We start from the raw sequence: 19,744 nt of genomic DNA, 5'->3' as shown, positions 1-19,744 counted from the left end.
CTTAGACTATTAAAACGTAAACAGAAGTTTATATGATACCTAATGGGTCAGTCGTATCACCTGCTGAAAGCTTCTCTCCAGGGTTCTCTGGTCTGTTCAAAGCCTTTATTTAATCTGACAGCTTACTGCTTTGCATACCTTGGGCACATCTTGTACTAGCCAAAGGCCAGATTCACATTTCTCACTGTATTTTAGGAAAAGGATTATGAAAATTTGTACTGTGGGAATACAACAAACACCACATTGAGTCCTTTTGTTTTCCCTTTGAGGTGCTTGCTCTGGCACAGGTCACTTCTCAATGCTCACAGCTTTATGATTCAAACTGGGGCAGTTCATGAACTATTTCATTTATTCCTTACTGTCCTTGCCTCCCCTTTTGAGAATTGCAACTAGCTTAAGTGCCATTAGAATGCTGTATTTTGAAGATTTTGCTTCAGGCTTCAGGAATATCTCAGAAACATTTTTTAGTTTAAAAAAAAAAAAGAAAAAAGTGACACTTAAATTTCAGTGATGATGATTTTAGTAATGTTTACACATAAAATAGCTGAAGCCAGTCATTTAAACTGTTTTTCTGTCATGATTAATGTGAACGTAAGGGCATCTGTGCCTGTGACTGAATTTTGTTTTCTGGGATTATAGCTGATTGGTTCCACTTGCAGAAACGTTCAGCTGCTTGAAGAACTGAGTTGTTAAACTCTCATCGATTTTTTTCATACTTAGATTCTGGATCACTGTAAATTTCAGGATGACATGACAAGAATATTCTTGAAAGTTTCATCAGTTAATCTTTTATTGCTGTCATAGATAAGAGTATTTTATGATGCATGAAGAAGCTGCAGTGACTGGGCTATCTTTTTATACGATCATCAGATAAGAGGGCATATTACAATGAGAAGAAAAACATCAAAGAATACCTATTCCTAATTAAAGTAATTTAACTAAAAAGTAAAATAAAGAATTTGAGACAGACAAATTTTTTTCTAGTGAACAAGGAACAAGGACAAAAACATGAACATATTCAAAACTTGGTACTTAAACTTATTTCTTTTATGTTCTAGTGCGGAACAGCAGCAATGGAATGCATGAGGCAATATGTTGGGGAAGTGCTGGATTTCATTGCAGATATGCATACCTTAACCAAATTAAAGGTTGGTTCTGGGCATACATTGATCTAAAGTGTATGTGCTTTTTTTAACAAATATATGTTTTCTGTAATGAATCTGCTTGGGAGAAATGGTTGGAAGTCTTTGAGGATGACTGACGGGTTTTTTTTCCTTTTTAAAAAAAGTTAGTACTGTTATAGATGAGACTCTTCTGGGGTATCAGTAAAAAGTAGCTTATGCAGTGTTGAAATTGAGGTTGATTCAAATATAGTGAGCACACAATAAAAAAAGCAGGCTTGATTTTTTCTGAAATGTTGATGATAAGCTAATGTCATACCAAAATCACTGTTGAGAACTAGTCCTGTGTAATATAACCCATGGAAACATAAACCTCCTTGCCTGTACAACTAATTACACTCTTCTGGAGGAATCTTGTGTCTCTTATATACACAAACAGACACTTAAATTAATTGGAAGTTCAGAGGTTATTAAAATACCGTAATAAACCTTAAAAAAAAAAAAAAAAAAAGGAAGGGGGGTCCTTTTTCTTATGGATGCTGTTATTTCCAGTATCAGGTTATATTCTGTTGGGGGTAGTTCTTACGTCTGTAGTCCAAACTGCTTTTCAGTTCCTGTATATTAGTTTGCTGCCAAATTGTAAGGGAGTGATAGGAAAATACTTCTGTCAACGTAAAATACTTTATTTAGGAAAGAACTTCTTGAAAACATCCTAGTAATAATTACCTGATCGAAACCTGGAATTTGTGTTTCATGGGAGAAGCCAGTGTCTATTAAATTTCCTACAAAATGGAAATTCTTTAAGATGTTTACAAAAGAACTAGGCTAAGTAACATTGGTGCTGTATAATAGGAAATAATAGAAGTGTAGCTTTTTCAATTGCTAGCAAAGTAGCATCTATTGTTAATAGCTTAAATAATTAATGTAACATTTCTGCTAATATATCACTAATAGTCATAATGCTGTGGAGAGGGCAATATTTATTCTATTTAGCATAACACTATCCCATTAGGTAGTTTTATTGTACCATCTGAAGCTGAGTACTAAGTGAGCACTGAGCTGGAGGTGAAACTTTGGTGGTTAAAATCCTCCTTTTTGTAGAGGGAAAGCACCTGTCTTACAGTGGAACCATCTGTCACTTCTCAATGCCAGGCAAAGTTACAGCATAATCTTTTGGGCTTCTCGTGGTTTAACCTGGCAGGCAGCTAAAAAAACCACACAGCTGTTTGCTCATCAACCCCCCAGGGGGATAGGGGAGAGAATTGAAAAGAAAAAAAGAAAAAAAAAAAAAGGTAAAACTCATGGGTTGAGATAAAAACAGTTTAATAGAACAGAAAAGGAAGATAAGAATAAGGAATAAGAAGAATATACAAAACAAAAACAATATACAGTTGCTCACCACCTGAAACCAATGCCCAGCTAGTTCTTAAGCTGAACTGCCTCCCAGCCCACCCCCCACTTATATACTGAGCATGACATCATATGGTATGGAATATCCCCTTGCCAGTTTGGGTCAGCTGTCCTGGCTGTGTCCCCTCCCAGCTTCTTGGGCACCCCCACCTTCTTGTTGGCCAACCAGTATGAGAAGCTGAAAAGTCCTTGTCTGCTTGGCAACAACTAAAAACATCAGTGTGTTATCAACATCATTCTCATCCTAAATCCAAAACACAGCACTAAGCCAGCTGTCAGGAAGAAAATTAACTCTGTCTCAGCTGAAACCACAACACAGCTACATACTGGTACCCTGCACAAGGGTGGATTTCCTTCAGCACATAAAAAGGAGGCAGAGGTGTGACTAGGCCTTGATGCTTCTAACTTCGGCAAAGCTGACAAGACAAATGAACGGTGTGGGGGTGCAGCAGAGGGACCATTACAGATATGGAGGAGAGTCTGTGCTGTCAAAGATGCAGCCAATTCTGAAATCTGGCAGTAGATTTTTAGTCCTCGTACACCAGCAACTCAGTGATCCAAGGGGAAGTTCGTCAACTGAAAGAGGTCATTTCATCACTGGGCACAGTCAAGTAGCTGCCAAGCCGCTTTTATGTGATCTAAAGCTCAGCTGATGGATACAGATACAGTGCCGTCCTGTTCTGGCTATGAATCATATTGCTATTGCTCTGCTGAATGTTACTGGAAATCCACTGGAGTGTTTCATACCACAAGTTCATGCAAGCATTCTGTAGCAAGCAAGACAGAGTAAATGATAACCTGTAGTGGATTTCGATACTGGAGTTTATTTTTGAAGCAATGAGATGAGAACTTTTACCCTACTAGTTTCTCACACACTCACTTGCTCGCTATTTGTCTGCCCCCTCCACCCCACCTCATGCCCCAGAGGAGACACCTTTTTGCAAGTTAATAATACCACAAAGGAAGAAGAATCCCAACTAAACTGAAACTCATGTCTCTTGAAACTCGCAGTAACCTTGTTTTACTGGACAAAATATCCCTTTTGTTAAGTTCTTACCCTGTTGGCCATATGCATTGAATCCCATAGAGTTTTAAAAAAATACTCCAGTAAGGGAAGGAGCCTTTTGTGCTGGAGTAGAAATTTACTTCAAAGTACAAATTAATTAATCATTTTCAGCTGAATTGGAATGCCTTCCCACTCTATCCTTTAAAGTTATTCACCCATTTCTCTTGCAGTTCAGAACTGCTTTCAGAATAGGTGGGCAAATGAACCATAAATGAGGGAGAGATACATCTGGTTTGCCAGTTCCACAGAAAAACACGAACTTATCTGAAACCAGGAATGGGGAAAATTTATTTATAAATACTTCCAGGTGTCCTCTCCCCTGTTGAAAATGTTCCTGTAGAAAGCTCTCTGCTATTTGTACTTTTTCCTTCTGCCCCTTCTCCCTTGAACTGTAGTCTGATTTTTAGAAATGCTCTTGCAATGCTTCAGCCTAAGATGATAATTTCTTATGCTCAGTAGGACTACTTATTTATTAAATTTTTATACACAGATATAGGTAGGACATGAACTAAAACTTTACCCAGTTCTTCACTTTTATGTTTTGAAATTAGACAAGAAGCTTCTCAAATATGTAGTCTGGCCATTTAAAGCTAAATCAGAACCAAATCATCTAAAATTTCCTGTTGTTTTCATTTAGCCATGTAATACAGGAATCTTGAGAACAAGATTAATAGGAGAGTCAAATATGACCATAATTTTATGAATTGTAAAGAATACAGAAAATGGCTCTTTGGAAAATGAAAAAGCACTTCTTATTTAACCAGACCAGATAAAATTATTCTGTGGTTCCAACATAGTTGGGAAAAATTTCCCAAGCATTTCTAAGTTTACCCATAGTCAGAACTTTAAAGAAATTCAAAACATCTAGATTCAAATTCTTGTAAGCTCATTTAATATATTTACTTATGTTGCTTGGGTTTTATTAACAGAGGTGTTCCTAGGAAGTGAGTCCTAGGATTATCCAGTTGTATAATTTCTTACTATGAGTATGTATTATCAACAGCATCTGGACTACCAAACTAACACAAAGAATATGATATGATTTACGTGACCAGTAACAATCCCAACAGCAAAAGTTTAATCTTGGTTTTCAAATTTTGAAATTTCTACTCCCTGTAGAAATTCAGTGAACAGAAATAGTTCAAGTTCTTTATTAATTTCCAATGCCTTATTTTGTGTGTCTGAGAATGGTTTCTTTGAAAGAGGTAAATTATCTTCAATCCTGTGTATTAGCAACTACTGCATTATAAAAAAAGGTATAAATGTTAATTCTCAAGATAATCACATTCCAGTTTATTGTTTCAGTTCAGTTTATTATCTTTTTCCCTTTTGGGATAAAATTTTAATTGGTAGAGCTCAGCAAGGTTTTATTTAGAAAATTCGCCCATTTTTGAAGAAGTATAATGTATCTGTCGGCATATCTATCTATCCTTTTTACCTGGCTCTATAACAAAGCAATTAGATATTCATGCTGGTACATTGTTTTTTGGTTTTTTTTCTCTTGAAAGAGACTTCAAGTGATTTTTGAGAGTCTAAGTTGCTGGGGTCAGATACTTATCTGTTATAAAATATTATTGGTCCACTGATTTTTATCCTGTTATAATTTAATAACTGATGACCTCGATTTTCTTGTGCAAAGCATATGGCTCTCCTTTAAGCAAGCAAATGCACTCAGCATGTGTTCTGTTAGTCTAGTAAAAGAAGGTAATGCAAAGTTAGCTTAATTAGAAATACAGAAGTATCTCAAGAAGCACCAATGAAAAAATCCTTAGAGCCAACAAAGCAGGATAAGAAATTATCTTTCCAGGCATAAATATTTGCATGTTTCTTGGTAAAACGTTTAGCCCTTTTATTTACAGGGCTTAAAGGTATTCGTGGCAGCTGAATAGTGCAACATAGTCATATTGCTGGTGAATGAGTGGCAGCTTATTTTTGTACATGTAAATGGAATATTGCACAGGGAAGGCATTTCCTGCCCAGATGCTATCTTGTGAAATGGTTAGATTTTTTCATCTTCACTTAAGCTGTCTGGATGTGCAATCATTAGTTTGTATTCATCAGCTGTTGAGTTTGCTGATAAAAAAGGTGCCTATACATTTTGCACAATTCATGTTTTGTGTGGGTTCTTGAAAATGTGGCCCTCTGTGGAAAGATCTGCATTATAAAGCTGTTACTAACATAGGGATTGGGGAATTTTTTTAAATCTATGTCTGAGTTTTTTTGTACTGTAGTTTTGCAGACACAGTTAAGAGACCCTGAGAAAGGAATTGAAGGGAAATGAAATAGAATATGCTGTTGCTTAGGAGAACTCAGTTCAAGTGAAATAATCTTTTCGGGTAGAAAATCAGATCTTTGCCTTGCAGAGTCACATGAAGACTTGTTCTCAGCCACTGCATGAAGACACGTTTGGTGGACATCTGAAAGTTGGTTTAGCTCAGATTGCTGCTATGGAAATCACACGGGGAAACCACAGAGACAACAAAGCTGTCATCCGATATTTGCCTTGGCTTTACCATCCTCCTTCTGCAATGCAACAAGGGTGAGAATGCTTTTCCACAAAAAGGAATACTAAATGAGTTAGAAATCTTCACAAAAATCTGTGTTTATTGCCAAATTCCATAGATAAGATTCACAGTACGGAATGGCAGCTGTGGGACACTGAAACAGCTGGTCAACAGCTCCCTGATTCTTAACAGAGGAGTTCATCAATGCAATGTTTAAAGTACATGCCAAAGGGACAGTGGAGGTAACCCTGGAAATTAACTTGATTATCGGTCTAGATACAGTGAAAAGCACCCAAGTATTTGATCTGTCCTAGAATTATAAAAAATATGTTGGGAATTATAGAGAATACAATGAGAAATGTCCTTTGAAATTATGGAGTACAAATGAGTGAGAACTGTAAGTGTAAACCTATTTATGTGATGATAAAAACACTAACTTCATCTGGTTAAAGTTAGATGAGAGAAATCCTGCTCTTCAAGACATGTTTTTTATCCCTTTCCTAATCTGCAGTGTTTTATCTTCAAAAAGAATGGAAATTCTGTCCCTTGTCTTAGAATGACAACAAACAAGATGTTTTGAGTGTAAACCATTGGACTATTTCAACAAACCTGTATTCTTGTCCCACCTTTGTCCCATACTACGTGTCCCAGGACTCTGGAGACTAAGCTGCTTAGTCTCCAGTCCTGTACATATGTCTGCATGTACTTTCATGTAGACCGTGGAAATATTTCATTTGGAAATACGGAGTTGTTATCTCCTTGCACTTTAGTTTCTTACATGTAAAAAAAGGATTATGTGTTCTGAGTTGAAGGTAGTGAATTCCTTTAAGACCCTACAGGTACTTGAGGAAGAGCGTAATATGAGAGTATATAAAAAAAAATAAAAATGGAATGCCTCTTTGGTGCTATAAGTCCTTGATAATGACATCAAATTAGAAATGAAAAAGAGTTGAGAGAGCGGCCTAGTAAGTAGTGATTTATTGATTGAAAAAAAAATTTTTTTTTCCTGTGCCTATGAATTCAAATGAGCGTGTAATCTGAACTTGGCAGCAGTAAGAGGACAGACAAGACGGTATCAGAAAAGTGTTACTCCTTTTTAGATTATATAAGCACATTGCTTTACAATTAGACATTGCACTAGATGGTGGATGAATACTTAAATGTCACAAAAAAGCACAGTCCATGCCCTCAAAAGTATGCAGCCCAAATGTCCAAGGAGAGGCTACGAATAAGAGAAATTAACTTTATTTCACCAATGGAGAACACAGGGTAAGTAAGGCATGGTGCCTGGGAGCTCGCTGTAGAATGCAGAATTTCCTGCCATCACCCTGTCAGCTGTGTGCTGTCCAGAGGACCTGGGAAGAGCACTTCCACTTGGGCAACTCTTCCCATCTGATGATTTCTGTGTAACCAAATCACTGTGTATGGAAACAGTCAATCTGTGAATGTTTTAGCCTGTTATAGAGACTGTTTCTTAGACCCACCAAGTATGTTCTGTTGGACTTGTTAATGGTATGTCAGGTCCACTGAGTTCTGTGTGGCTCTAGTCTTCCCATAACCTGTACCGATCTGTGCCTCCAGACACCGAGACTGCATCTGCCTAGTGTGCATAAGGAGACTCCATATTTTGGGGCAAACCAGAAAACTTATCATCATTGTAAAATCTGCTCTTTCTTGACAGGCCCAAAGAGTTCATAGAATGTGTCTCACACATTCGTTTGCTGTCCTGGCTACTTCTGGGGTCTCTGACACACAATGTTGTCTGTCCAAATTCTCCATCATCTTGCATGCCTATTCCACTGGATGCGGGTTCACAAATTGCTGACCACCTTATTGTTATTCTGATTGGGTTTCCAGAGCAATCAAAGGTAAGGGATTCTGTGTTTTAAGTGGAAATGTGTTATATATTTGCCTTACTATTGCAAACACTTTTTTCTTCATAAGAAAAAAGGAGGGGTAAAACCTTATTAAAACCTGGGATCTAGGGAAAGAAATCTCTGTAGTTTTTCTTGCATATTGCCTCTTCGTGCATAGAAAACTGGTGATGAAATTACTACAATTAAGTTTGAGATTCAGTTATTTCAAAATATCTCAGCACAGGAATGAGGAAAGAAAAACTGAATTCCATACTGAAGTTTTAGCAATGACCACCTCTGAGGCAAATCTCTAGAAAGTTATTTATTCTAGATATATAGTAGAATTGGATAACCTATAAATAATGTTATGATCAAAAGTTAATTACAAACAGTGATGGTTCAAGCACAACTGGTTTTCTCAAGGTGCTCTGGACAAGAAGGGTTATTGCAAATCATAAGCTATTTGTGACAGTAGTTTAACACAGATACAGCAGCACTCTTTGACACCAACCAGGTTTTTATTAGCAACAGAAGCAGAATGATCACACACTTATCTTGTACATAAAATCCCCCTTTCTTTCCACTCACCCAGCCAAGATGCTGTTGCTTCCCATTAATTTCTTTGGCCTTTTTTTGCTCTTTCAAATACCTCTTTCCAGTTACCAAGCAACCATTGCAATGTTTGGTGCAGTCATACTGCTACAGAGCATGAATCACTATTGCACTTGCAAACTGAGAAAACATCTCTGACCAGAAGCATCTTTCTTGTAATGAAGTAGTTAATGTCTAGCACTCCTGGAGGCTCAGACACTGTGATGTATATAACACATATTAGCAAAGAGCCATGCTTCAGTATGCAAAATTAATTCGTTAGCTTTTCAAAACTTACTTTCATTGACTGTGAGCACTTCTGTCCCAGCAAGGTAGAAATGGATGACCTTAACAGATGTAAGATGATGTATTTTCTACAATAGTCTTCCTTTCAGGTGATCAGAATCTGAATGACTTACTCCAGCAGCATTTCTGAAATGGAGTCATACGTGCCAGAGACTCCAGGCCTTCCACAGATTGTGGTGGAGTTTTCCATAAAGAAAGTCTCAGAACTAGTCCTCGGTAGCTGTTCTGCAAAACTGACCTCTTTAAAGGAACTGACCTTAATGCCATACACTAAGATTGCATGAGAGTGTGTATTTGCAAATGCAGTTTTTAGTCTGTAAAGATAAAATGAGTTTTTAAGCATGGAGAAGATGTTATCAAGTGTACTTGACTTAATAGTTCCTAATGGGAGGGGAAATGTGGGAAAGTGAGAGGCAAGACTGCACAGTGGGATGCAGAACAGAGGAGTGCTTTGATGAAAGCCCCTGCACTGTATCCCAATACACTTATTTAAATAATCATTTTCCTCTCTTTTCTGTTTCCACAGACATCTGTTCTGCACATGTGCTCCCTCTTCCATGCATTTATATTTGCTCAGCTCTGGACAGTGTATTGTGAACAAACAGCAGTAGCTCCAACAGTCCAGAATCAGAATGAATTTAGCTTTACAGCAATCCTTACAGCCCTGGAATTCTGGAGCCGAGTTACACCTAGCATACTACAGCTAATGGCACATAACAAAGTGGTGAGTCAGGTGGTGCGTGCACATTTAGTACAGCTTAAACTGAAAAGGCTTGGCTTTGTTTCAGTATTTCAGTGAAATACATCGGATTATGAATAACGTCATAAAGCAACTTTGATGCTTTTGAGAAATTAAAAGGAAAGCTAATTAGTAGTGGTTTAACCTTGCAATGAGCCTGAAACAGGATCTAGCCAGGATCTGCCTGAAACAGAATCAAGAGCTAGAGTTGCTGCTTGTTGGATTAAGGACTCCCTGCATCAGGTCTCAATTCATATATCTTCCTGCTCTTCACAGTGGTCCTCTTTCATCTGTGTTTCATCTGACTCTGCCTTACAGGAGCAACTATGTTTTAGGATAATCCTGTGAATATTCATGTGAATACTTTTTATTGGTGAAAAAATTAACAAATGCTGACACTTGACTACTCATAACCCATTGGTTACTCATCAAAAATAAGCTACATAAATATCTCTGGAAACATTTTTGAGTGATGAATGACTTGAAGGAGGTATCTCTAGAGATAAAGTTTGAAAGGGAAATGTTCGCTCTGACCAGAAATCATCCAGACCATTTTTTGGAAATTACTTTTAAGCATTTGCTTATCTCAACTCCTTACTGCTTGTTGGAGCAGCTTTGTACAATAAGAACCCAGAGCGGTTCCAGCAGCCTCCTCATAGCTGCTACGTTTGCTTCCATTGACTAATGATTCTCTTGGGATTGAGAGCTTGTTTCTGATGGGCAAGATGTATCGTGTTTCCCACTTCCCAGAAGGTCATGACAAGTCTGTCATGACTTGTCAAAACTTTTTAACTTTAACTGAGATGGTAACTAGTATCTCTGGCTCTGGAGAACATGATACTAGCTTTGAGTGGGAAAGATTCTTTATACGTGACCCAGGCCTCTAAGTCAGGTGCTCTTAAGGTTTGGGATTTTCATTCTTTGTTTGTTTGAGTTTTGTTTAGTTTTTTCCTTTTTTAAATGGAGACCTGCTATCTATATGGAAATTATTTTATGTAATTCTTCTTTCCCCATGTGAAACATCTTCCATCCCAGGCAGGTATGGACCTTTGCCTTTTCAATTGTAATTGCATGTGCTGCACTTCAGTGCCTTTGAACTAGTTACTATTCCCTTGTGTCTTGTCAATATCAGGCAAGGACTGCCTAATGCTGGCTTTAAATGACATTTTAGCCTCTGACATCTAGTGAGGTCTCTGTGGTTGACAAGATGCTACTGGGAACAGTAGTTCATGAAGCTCCATTTGAATGAATGGGAAATGTGCATAACGCTTCTAACTAGCTAGTTGTTTGGTCAGACACAAAGGCTTCTTGTCAAGCCTTAGGACAAGAATATGCCCTGGGAAGTCCCAAGTTCCAATCCTTATTCTGAAAGTGTCTCATTATGTGGCTTTAGTGCAAGTTATTAAACTCTCTGCCTCAGCTATTGCTCTCTGAAATGTAGATAATAATACTTGCCCGTCTCACAGGGGTGTTGTGAGGTTAATTAGTTAGTGTTTGTAAAGCGCTTTGAAGATGAAAAGCACTACATAAAAGCTAAATTTATTATTATCAAGGGGAATTTACACATAGTTCAGACAGGCACTGTAAATACTCACTGCTGGCTCAGGGTATTTGTCTTGTACCTATGAATTTACACAATATAAAACATAAAAAGCTGTCTACTACCAAATAACTCATATTTGCATCTGTCATAATTCACAGTAAAAAATGGAAGAATTATGGAATAGCTGCCAGTTCAGAACAATAAATTGTCTTTTGATGGGGAAAAAAAAAAAGATGGGTTTTGTGGGTATGTTAATTTTCAAAGATTCAGTAAATAAAAATATCAATTTCTGACACACTGATTGATGAGAACTACGCAGAAAAGGCATGTAAAAGGATTTATGATGTCTGAAAAGAACAAAGCTGAAGGCAACTTGTTTTGATGTGTGATACGAATTAAAACACATCAAGCACTTTGAAATATTTAACAGATAGGTGTTGCTGCATCAGGGGAAAATGAAAGAAAGACAAATGTCCCTTATGTGCTCACGTAATATTTAATCTTGTATGTCGGTGGTTAATAAATGCACATCTAGTGATTCAGAATAACTGCCAAGCAAATACAGGAAGATGCTTTTTAGAGACTGTTGGCTTAGCTTGCAACACTGTCATGCTGGACACTAATTTTTTTATGTTTGTTTTTGGTTTTTTTTTCAAGATGGTCGAAATGGTGTGCCTGCATGTGATTAGTTTAATGGAGGCTTTACAGGAATGCAACTCTACTATCTTTGTAAAGGTAGGCCTACCACACCATGAATATTTAGTTAACGATGTTGCCTGTCTGTTGTGATTTCTAGACATACTGTCCTCTGCTTCCCCTCCCACTCAAAAAAACAAAAAGTGGAAGAAGCTGAGGTTGAATGCTAATGCAGAAATAAAACCTAGTAGAGCGTAACAAAAAATATCTGGTAAGAAGTAAGACCAGACCACAATCTTAAATCCTGATTTTTTTTAAAAATGAACTTCTGATCTACTTCCTCCTTCCATTGTTGCAATGGTCTTACTCCTCTTAGAGACTCAACTGGTGTCACTGACTTTGAGAAGGTACTAGGTACTGTCTAGGTACTGTCTGAATTTTCAGCCATTCTCTAAGTTTTAATCATCATAGATCCTTTGCAGATCACGTCACTGTTCTGACCCTCACATTCTTTTAGGTCGGTAACAAAAACTTCGTGCCGTAGTGGTTTCCTCATTATTATATGCCTATGCGTTTGACTTAGTCAATATTATTTGATAGTGAATCTTCTTCCCCTGGGATGTGTAACAGGGTATTCTTTGGTTAGAGAATCAAATCCTGCATGCTCCATTCATGTAAAATTCTTTTTTTGGGAATCAGTGGTCAGTCTCATGTGGGTCGTCCCAGCATTTTCAGAACAGATTCCCAAAGGACTGGGGTAGCCTCACAAGCATGAATCGATTTTACTAGTCTTTTTTATATGTTTTCCCATTGCATTATTCTGAAGGGAGTTTTCACATAAAATATCAACAAATTAAGTAAATGCACTCTGAATCTAACTAAAATATGTTGGTTTATATAGTTCTTCTGTTGCCATAAAGGAAACTTCTGACTGTTGTTTTACTCCAGTCTTTCATGGTCAAGAAGGAATTGAAAATAAAGTAGCTAAAATTGCAGGTCTTGATGTCAACTGGCATGAAAGTATTCACATCCATCGTGAAAATACAGATTTATAGTCAGTAATGACTTGATTCACTACAGAAACACAGTCACTATGGGATGTTAAAGTGATCGTGGCTGTCCCTGCAAGACATATGGGCTTCTTTTTCAGGCAGTCCAGGATGTCCAGAATTTGACAAGGATGAAGAATGGCTTTAAAGCTGTGAAAAGAGTGGCCTTTAGGGCCAAATTCCTGTCACAATTCAAATGAATGCTTTCAGGGGGTTACAGTTGAGAGTATATATCAATAAAATGCTAAATCAGGTTAAAAGGATATTGTTGTTACTACAAAATCAAGCTCACAAACCTGTGAAATTCAGAGTTAAGGCGCTAAACTTTCTTTCATGTTCAGTGGATGGGAGATGGAAGAATCTGGGTGACCAAATCCCCTTTACTTAGCTCTAAAGTGAAATCCTGCAGGAGCAATATACATACATAATAGTTTTATAGCATTCATAGTCCCAGGTTACTAATTTTTTTCAAAACTAACTAATTGTAAAAATATTTATTGTAGATCTGCAAACTAAGTGTTGTGATTTGGGGAAAGACTTATTGTATGTTTGAAGTCCTTCAAAGAGGCAGAAGTGTAAAGCTTATTCACACAGGAACCAGTAAGTGAGTGGCATCTCTATAATTAACAAAAAAGATCAACTTTGAGACTGTCTCTTCTTCAGTGGCAGTGAAGAAGATCTGAACTTTGTACTCCTACTTCAGAAGTCTGCAATGATGACAATTCTTAGAGTATTAGTTGAATGGGCAGGTTTTTGGTAGCTTGTTTTATTCTAGACAATCTTTTATTGCCCTGCCTTTGATAATGAAACAATTTTATCTTGTGCTTTAAAGCTTTTTTTCTTTTCTTTTAGATATAAGCCTTTCAAACAAGGTTTAGTTTTCACTGAAGGAAAGGACATACTGTAGTGAGAGATATTTTTTTAAATAGAACATTCTTAACACACTTTTGGAGGTTCATTCAGCAAATTAATAATTCCCAATGACTTCCTCTTGGAACTGAGCACAGTAGCACTTATAAATCTGGACCATTTATCATTCATATAATTATATTTACTGCAGTGTCTTTTATTCCACCTCAGGAATCAGGTGCTGCAAAAACTTCATTTATTAATGAAGCCATAGCATGATTCTAGACACGCATATTTTTAATTCACCAATTAGAATGTGGTGCATGTCACATGATGCCAGGCAGTTTATGGGATATCTTAGGTGGCCATTTTCTTTGTGACAAGTGAGGGGAAAATATGTCCTAAAACAAGAGAGAAAGAGAAGATGTAAACAACTCAGATCCCCTTCACTGAAAGAGGAGTTTTCTTCATGCCTGAGATAAGCAATCCTTCATCCCCTCCTTTTGTTGGTGTTGTGAGGTTTCCTCCTCCTGGTACTGTGTTGGCCTTTGCTATTAAATTCAGCTCTCACTGATAGCATTGAGACATGTCTTGATTGCTTCCTATAGTCTTTGAGCCATTCCCTGTATTCTCAGGATATTTTTTGGATCTAATGTTAGACTATCTGTACCAATCAGCTGAGGAAAACAAAGTTTCTTTCCTGTGAAAACATTTCAACCGTTAGGTTGAAATGCATGCAAACACATTCATGCAGATGCACACATACCTATATATTAAATTAATTATATTTTCCTCTGAGGGGAAGCATTCTGCTTTAGGAGGGCTGAAATGAAAGTGTTCAGCTTTCCTCCTGTTTTTCTATGTCAAATGAATGAGGAAACTAGCCATCCCGAGACAGCCATTGATGATGGAGACCAGCTCCTTGCTGATCACAGCTCTCTGTCTGACCATCAGATGTATGTCTGAGAAATCTGGGAGCCTGCAGTAGCGAAGGGAGCAGCTCAGCAAACCACAACATCTTTTCCAGAGCCCCAGGGGTTTAGGCAGCTCCAGCAACTGCTGGTAGACTTCTAGAGAACTGGGCAGGCAGCAGAGTTGAGGAGCCAGAAAAGCACAGTGAACAACCTGTTCTCCAGCCTGGTTTCCATCAAAACTTACACTGGAATCAACATAATTCTGTTGAAAATATAAACTCCAAAAAATTGACAGTGCCTGACAGCAGTTTGTTCTTCCAGCTGTTCTTTCTAACTAGCTGTATGTATTCTTTCTTTGCGAAGAAAAGCCTGGCTGAGGATTAGGTAATAAAACTCAAGTGCTTCAATAAAAATGTCATCTTGTCTCATTTATCTAACTGGCAGCTGTAGGAGTGGAGGGTTTGCTTGCTCGTGTCTGCAGCAGAATGTTTCATTTCCCTAAATGTGTCCAGACCTTGGAAGACAGAAGTGGTGCTGGAGGACAAAGATCTGTATCTAACCTTAGACCTCTACAGCGTAGATATCAATATTAGCCAGTTTCCGTGAGTGCCCTTTAAAGACAGTGGAGATAAACAGGTATTTTTGGACATGATTCATCTTGATCTGTTTTAGATACCTGCTTTCGGACAAGATGAAGTGGATGTGAGAAGTGCTTGATTCTCTCAGCTGACTGTAAAAGATGTCTGGTGAATTGGTTCAGATGCAGAGGAGTACCCTGAGTTTTCTGCCTAGTTTTCCTTCTTGTTTGCCATACTTCTGACACCGGTCCTATCACCACTGGCTAGCTCCATAGGGGAGCTTCATTAATGCTGGATTAAATTTTCAGTGACATTTTGTTGATGGCAGTGGGGCATGGAGCATGGCTTCTCAGTATGCTTACCTGTTCTCTGTTCTCCGAAAAACACATCAGGACTTGTGGTCACTGGATCTTATTAAGCACCTTATTAGTGTGGGAGCCCATGGAAGGATGTACAGAACTTCCACGTCTGCCACATCTGGCTGTATTCCAGCTGTTTTGGCATTCGTCTATTTGTAAATGCTGAGGTTTGAATACGTTCTTCATGTGGTAGACTAAGTAATCAGTCCTGACAGAGCGTAATCAGTCCTGACAGAGCTGCATATGATTCTCCAGCAAAACAGCACTGAAATTGAAACAATTATCGTTCCTTGCACAAGGGAAACAGCACTTTATCTAATGTTGTCAATAGTGATTAGGTTTAACTTGCAGCTCCCGGTAGTATAATTGGCAAATTGCAAAGTTTAATGCCATTTGGAGGAACATTTTAGAACAATAACCTCAGTGGTTAAATTAATATTGGAGAACATGAATATTTTTGCTAGAAATGCCTCTCTGTCTTCCATAAGCTTGTCATGTTATACTTACTCAGAAATAAAAGTTCTCTGAAGAGCAAGAGACTGAAATACATATCAATCCAATCATGGGTGACAGATTCACTGACCTCACCTTGTTGTTCTGCATAGTTAGAGTTTTTACCTGTGCTCCCAGGCCTACAGGTCACATTCTGCAGTGAAGCACTGATGTGACTAGTGGCTTGTAAAATGGTGGTTACCATTTAAATATCTGGCCTATTATTAGGAACTTCTGCTGCATGTTTTTTCAGTTCTTGATGTATATCTTGCCATGCAGAATGTTTACTGTATTTATTCCAGTATTACTCACCTGCGCGTACAGAAGCACCCTCACCAGGAAAATAAGAAATTACTTCCTTTAACAATTTTTTTATTCTGTACTCTCATTGTTGCCTTAAACAGGATATCAGCAATTGCTACTGGTGATTCATCAAGCTACAAAGAAGGGAAGCTGGCTTCTTTACCTCTGAGAGTTACCTGCCCCAAAACATATGCATCATTTAAAAATAACCACTTTTCAGATTTGTGGTTCAGGCTGTGTCCGTTCAGACAGCTAAATGCATTAGATACACCCTCTGTCTCACAGTAACTGGAGCATGTTTACAGTCACTTGTATAACAACAAAATATACCTCTTTTCTTACAGCTCATACCAATGTGGTTGCCAATGATACAGTCAAATCTAAAGGTAAGTTGTTACTAGTACCTTATCCTTTTATTCTTAGTGTTCTACATTTCTGTAAATTCTGGAAATAAGATCACTAGGTGTGGTCTCCAACTCTCTGAAAATAAACCATTGTAGTGTATCCAGACGTGCTGGATGGTTCAGCGCTGAAGGTCTCACGTGTGAGCATACACAGGGCATCATCAGCTAAGATACTTGTCCTGTCATCAGTACTGCTCTCTCTTTCCCTTCTGAAACACTTTCTCCTGAGTTCTGTGGCAGGGCCTTTCCTCCCTGTTTACTGAGATTGGCTGTTCCCTGAGCTGTGGTTTTCTTGATGTCTTAGGCTTGAGAGTCCCCTGACAAATCAGGATTGGGACTCTTGACCCAGGAGAAGGATTTTGGTTATACAGCAGATATTGTGGGCCTGCTTGCTTGGGTAAAACTGCCAGCTGGCCCTGTTTGCAAGGGAGAGCACGTGGATCAGCGTGGTTTGCTAGTCAAGAGAATTTTGGTGATGAGAGTAAAAGCATTGGAGTTGGTCTCCGTATGGAGTTGTTTCTGAAAGCGTATTTGCCTTTCATGGCAACACTACAGTACAGGATGTAGAAGAAAGAAATGTGACATTGGGGCAGGGGAGGAACTTTCCCTGGCCAACAAACAGTACCTTTCACAGTGCTGTATTAATGTATATATTAAAGGAAAGAAACAGAATGTTTTGCATTATTTCAACAGCATTTATCTGCTGGACTCCAGCTACGCCTTCAAGCCATCCAGAGCAATGTCAACCATCACAGCCTAAGGATGTTACAGGGGTCAGGACAAATGAACAATAGCTCATCTGTGCTCCGCAAATGGCTACAGTGTACTCAATTTAAAATGGCTCAAGTGGAAATTCAGTCGTCAGAAGCTGCATCTCAATTTTATCCTTTATGATTCATGTAATTTGTTCCAAATGTTCATTTTTAGCCTAGCAATAACAGAGTTAGAGCTGTAAAAGACCTTTTGTATAAATCAGTATACAGAGTATATACTGTAGCTATACTTTTTAGCCTAGGACAGATTGTGGAAAAGCTTATAATGGGTGAAGCTAAGAACCTGATCCTGCCAGTCTTTAATTACATTTACTCAGGATCAACAGGTTCTCAAGTCTGCATTCATGAACATGTATTTGCAGGATTGGATTCAAATCTATCATATTGTACATATCTCTCTGATCATTGAAATATCTTGTTCTTAAATGTTTCTTTACAGTATTTTTGAAGCTAAGACAAAAATCACTTTTCTTTAACTTCTATTTTTTTTAAAAAATAGAATTGTGAGTATTCACAAACATATGGAAGTGCTATGTTGCTATTTTTTGATGATAACAAAAGAAAACAGAGTTTTTAGGAATGTTTATAAGAGTTTTTTTGGGGGTGTCTTTTTTTTTTTTTAGATTCACAGCTGGCAATGCAATAAAACCTGTCACTATAAAACAGTGATGTTCTAACGAGGCTTTTTGTCATCATCAGAGAAAACAGCAGCTTGTAAGGAGAGTTATTATAAAGTGCACTTAGAAATTAGGTTGTTAAACTGTGCCAATTCATTTGTCTTTCTTGAGTACTGTTTTCCAAAACTGCCAAGGCTTATTATTTTTTTGAAATACTGCTTTTACTTCATTGATTCTGTGCTGCTCTTTGTAGCTTTCATAGAAGCCTCTTTAATTTTGTGACTACTGTATTGTATTCTTCTGTCAATACTTGTATACGGTGCAATTAAAAATGGATATCTCAGACCTACTCTTACTGATGTCTACAGAAATTATGTTGCAGACTTCAAGAGGAGCATGATTGGACCTGAACTTTTGCGTAATGAAATTTAAAAATCACAGGATTTGCATACTATTTTATTAAACATGATGTTTAATAATAGATGGATTTTAATATCATTAAGGGACTCAGCAAAAGCCCACTGGAATCTAAGGAGACTCAATTCAGTGGATTTTACATAATATCTTGAGAGCACCATGATTTACCACCTCTTGTAATTAATACTTAAATTTGTGCAATCACAGTTGTATTTTGGTTTTATTCCTGTAACACACTGATCAGAAGAATAAGAAACACACATTTAAGTTGTGTATTATAATGCTATTAAATTCCTAGTCTTTATTACCACTCTCAGAATCAACATTTTTCCTCCTTGATTGCATGGAAGTGGAAAGGCATACCTGTAAAAACTGCCTAAGTGTATTTCAGTTGTTGTGGAGGGTCAATCTTTCCTCAGTGCACTTACCAAAGAAAAAGTGGAAATGTTTGCAGATAGGCCATTAAAGTACCATAATGCTTTAAAAAGAAAAAAACAACAAACAAACAAAAAACCCCTGAACCAACCAAAAGACAATAAAGCATGTGCTAGCTTCCTCTTGTTTTAAGTGAAGGGAAAGTGATTTGGCTTTCCTTCCTTCCCAGATTCTTACATTAACATAGTCTAGGCTTGAACTGGACCAGTCTATTCAAAAGAAAAGATTCTTCATAAGCTATTTAATTGTAACTAGTTTTCCTTGTATTTGCTTGAGGTGAGTGACTTGCACCTGACTAAGCAGAATTCTTGAGTTTCTGGAAAATATTTCTGTCTTGATGTGAAGATTATTAAGAGATCCACCAGGTGATAGTTTCTTAGTGTTTCAGTCTTAGTGGTTTTTTTCATGCTGAATTGAGATTGCACAGACCTGCATCCATTGATAAGGGAGGGCTTCTTCCCAAATTTTCATATTGGCAAGAAAGGGCAACTATTCTTTCTGAAGCTTTTGACTGACTATGGGGAAGAAGGAACAAAGAAATGATTCTACATGTTTGCATCCCTTCATTTTTCTGCTCCCTTATCACTTACTAATCAGCTAATAGTCATTCCATAATCATAGAATGGTTGAGGGTGGAAGGGACCTCTGGAGGTCACCTGGTCCAGCCCCCTGCTCAAGCAGGGTGACTTAGAGCCAGTTGCCCAGGAATATGTCCAGATGGCTTTTGAGTATCTCCAAGGACAAAAACTCCACAACCTCTCTGGCCAACCTGTGCTAGTGCT

General features: G+C 37.8%; 1 protein-coding gene across 5 annotated transcripts in view; it reads left to right on the top strand.

Moving 5' to 3' along the window:
- Positions 1–18,834, top strand: part of UNC79 (unc-79 subunit of NALCN channel complex) — a 112,655-nt gene extending 93,821 nt beyond the window's left edge. For all 5 annotated transcript variants that reach the window (XM_075753644.1, XM_075753645.1, XM_075753643.1 and 2 more), the window contains 7 exons: positions 1,059–1,148; positions 5,961–6,136; positions 7,783–7,969; positions 9,381–9,578; positions 11,794–11,871; positions 16,661–16,702; positions 17,414–18,834. In XM_075753644.1, the coding sequence (XP_075609759.1) occupies positions 1,059–1,148; positions 5,961–6,136; positions 7,783–7,969; positions 9,381–9,578; positions 11,794–11,871; positions 16,661–16,702; positions 17,414–17,614 (972 nt within the window). In that variant the 3' untranslated portion in view covers positions 17,615–18,834. The remainder of the gene's footprint in view (positions 1–1,058; positions 1,149–5,960; positions 6,137–7,782; positions 7,970–9,380; positions 9,579–11,793; positions 11,872–16,660; positions 16,703–17,413) is intronic.
- Positions 18,835–19,744: the final 910 nt, after the last annotated feature.

Source organism: Balearica regulorum, chromosome 5 (genome assembly GCF_011004875.1).
Source record: "Balearica regulorum gibbericeps isolate bBalReg1 chromosome 5, bBalReg1.pri, whole genome shotgun sequence".
Lineage (NCBI taxonomy): Eukaryota > Metazoa > Chordata > Aves > Gruiformes > Gruidae > Balearica > Balearica regulorum.
The sequence above is the reverse complement of the archived record's forward strand: the minus strand, read 5'-3'. Positions and strand labels throughout refer to the sequence as shown.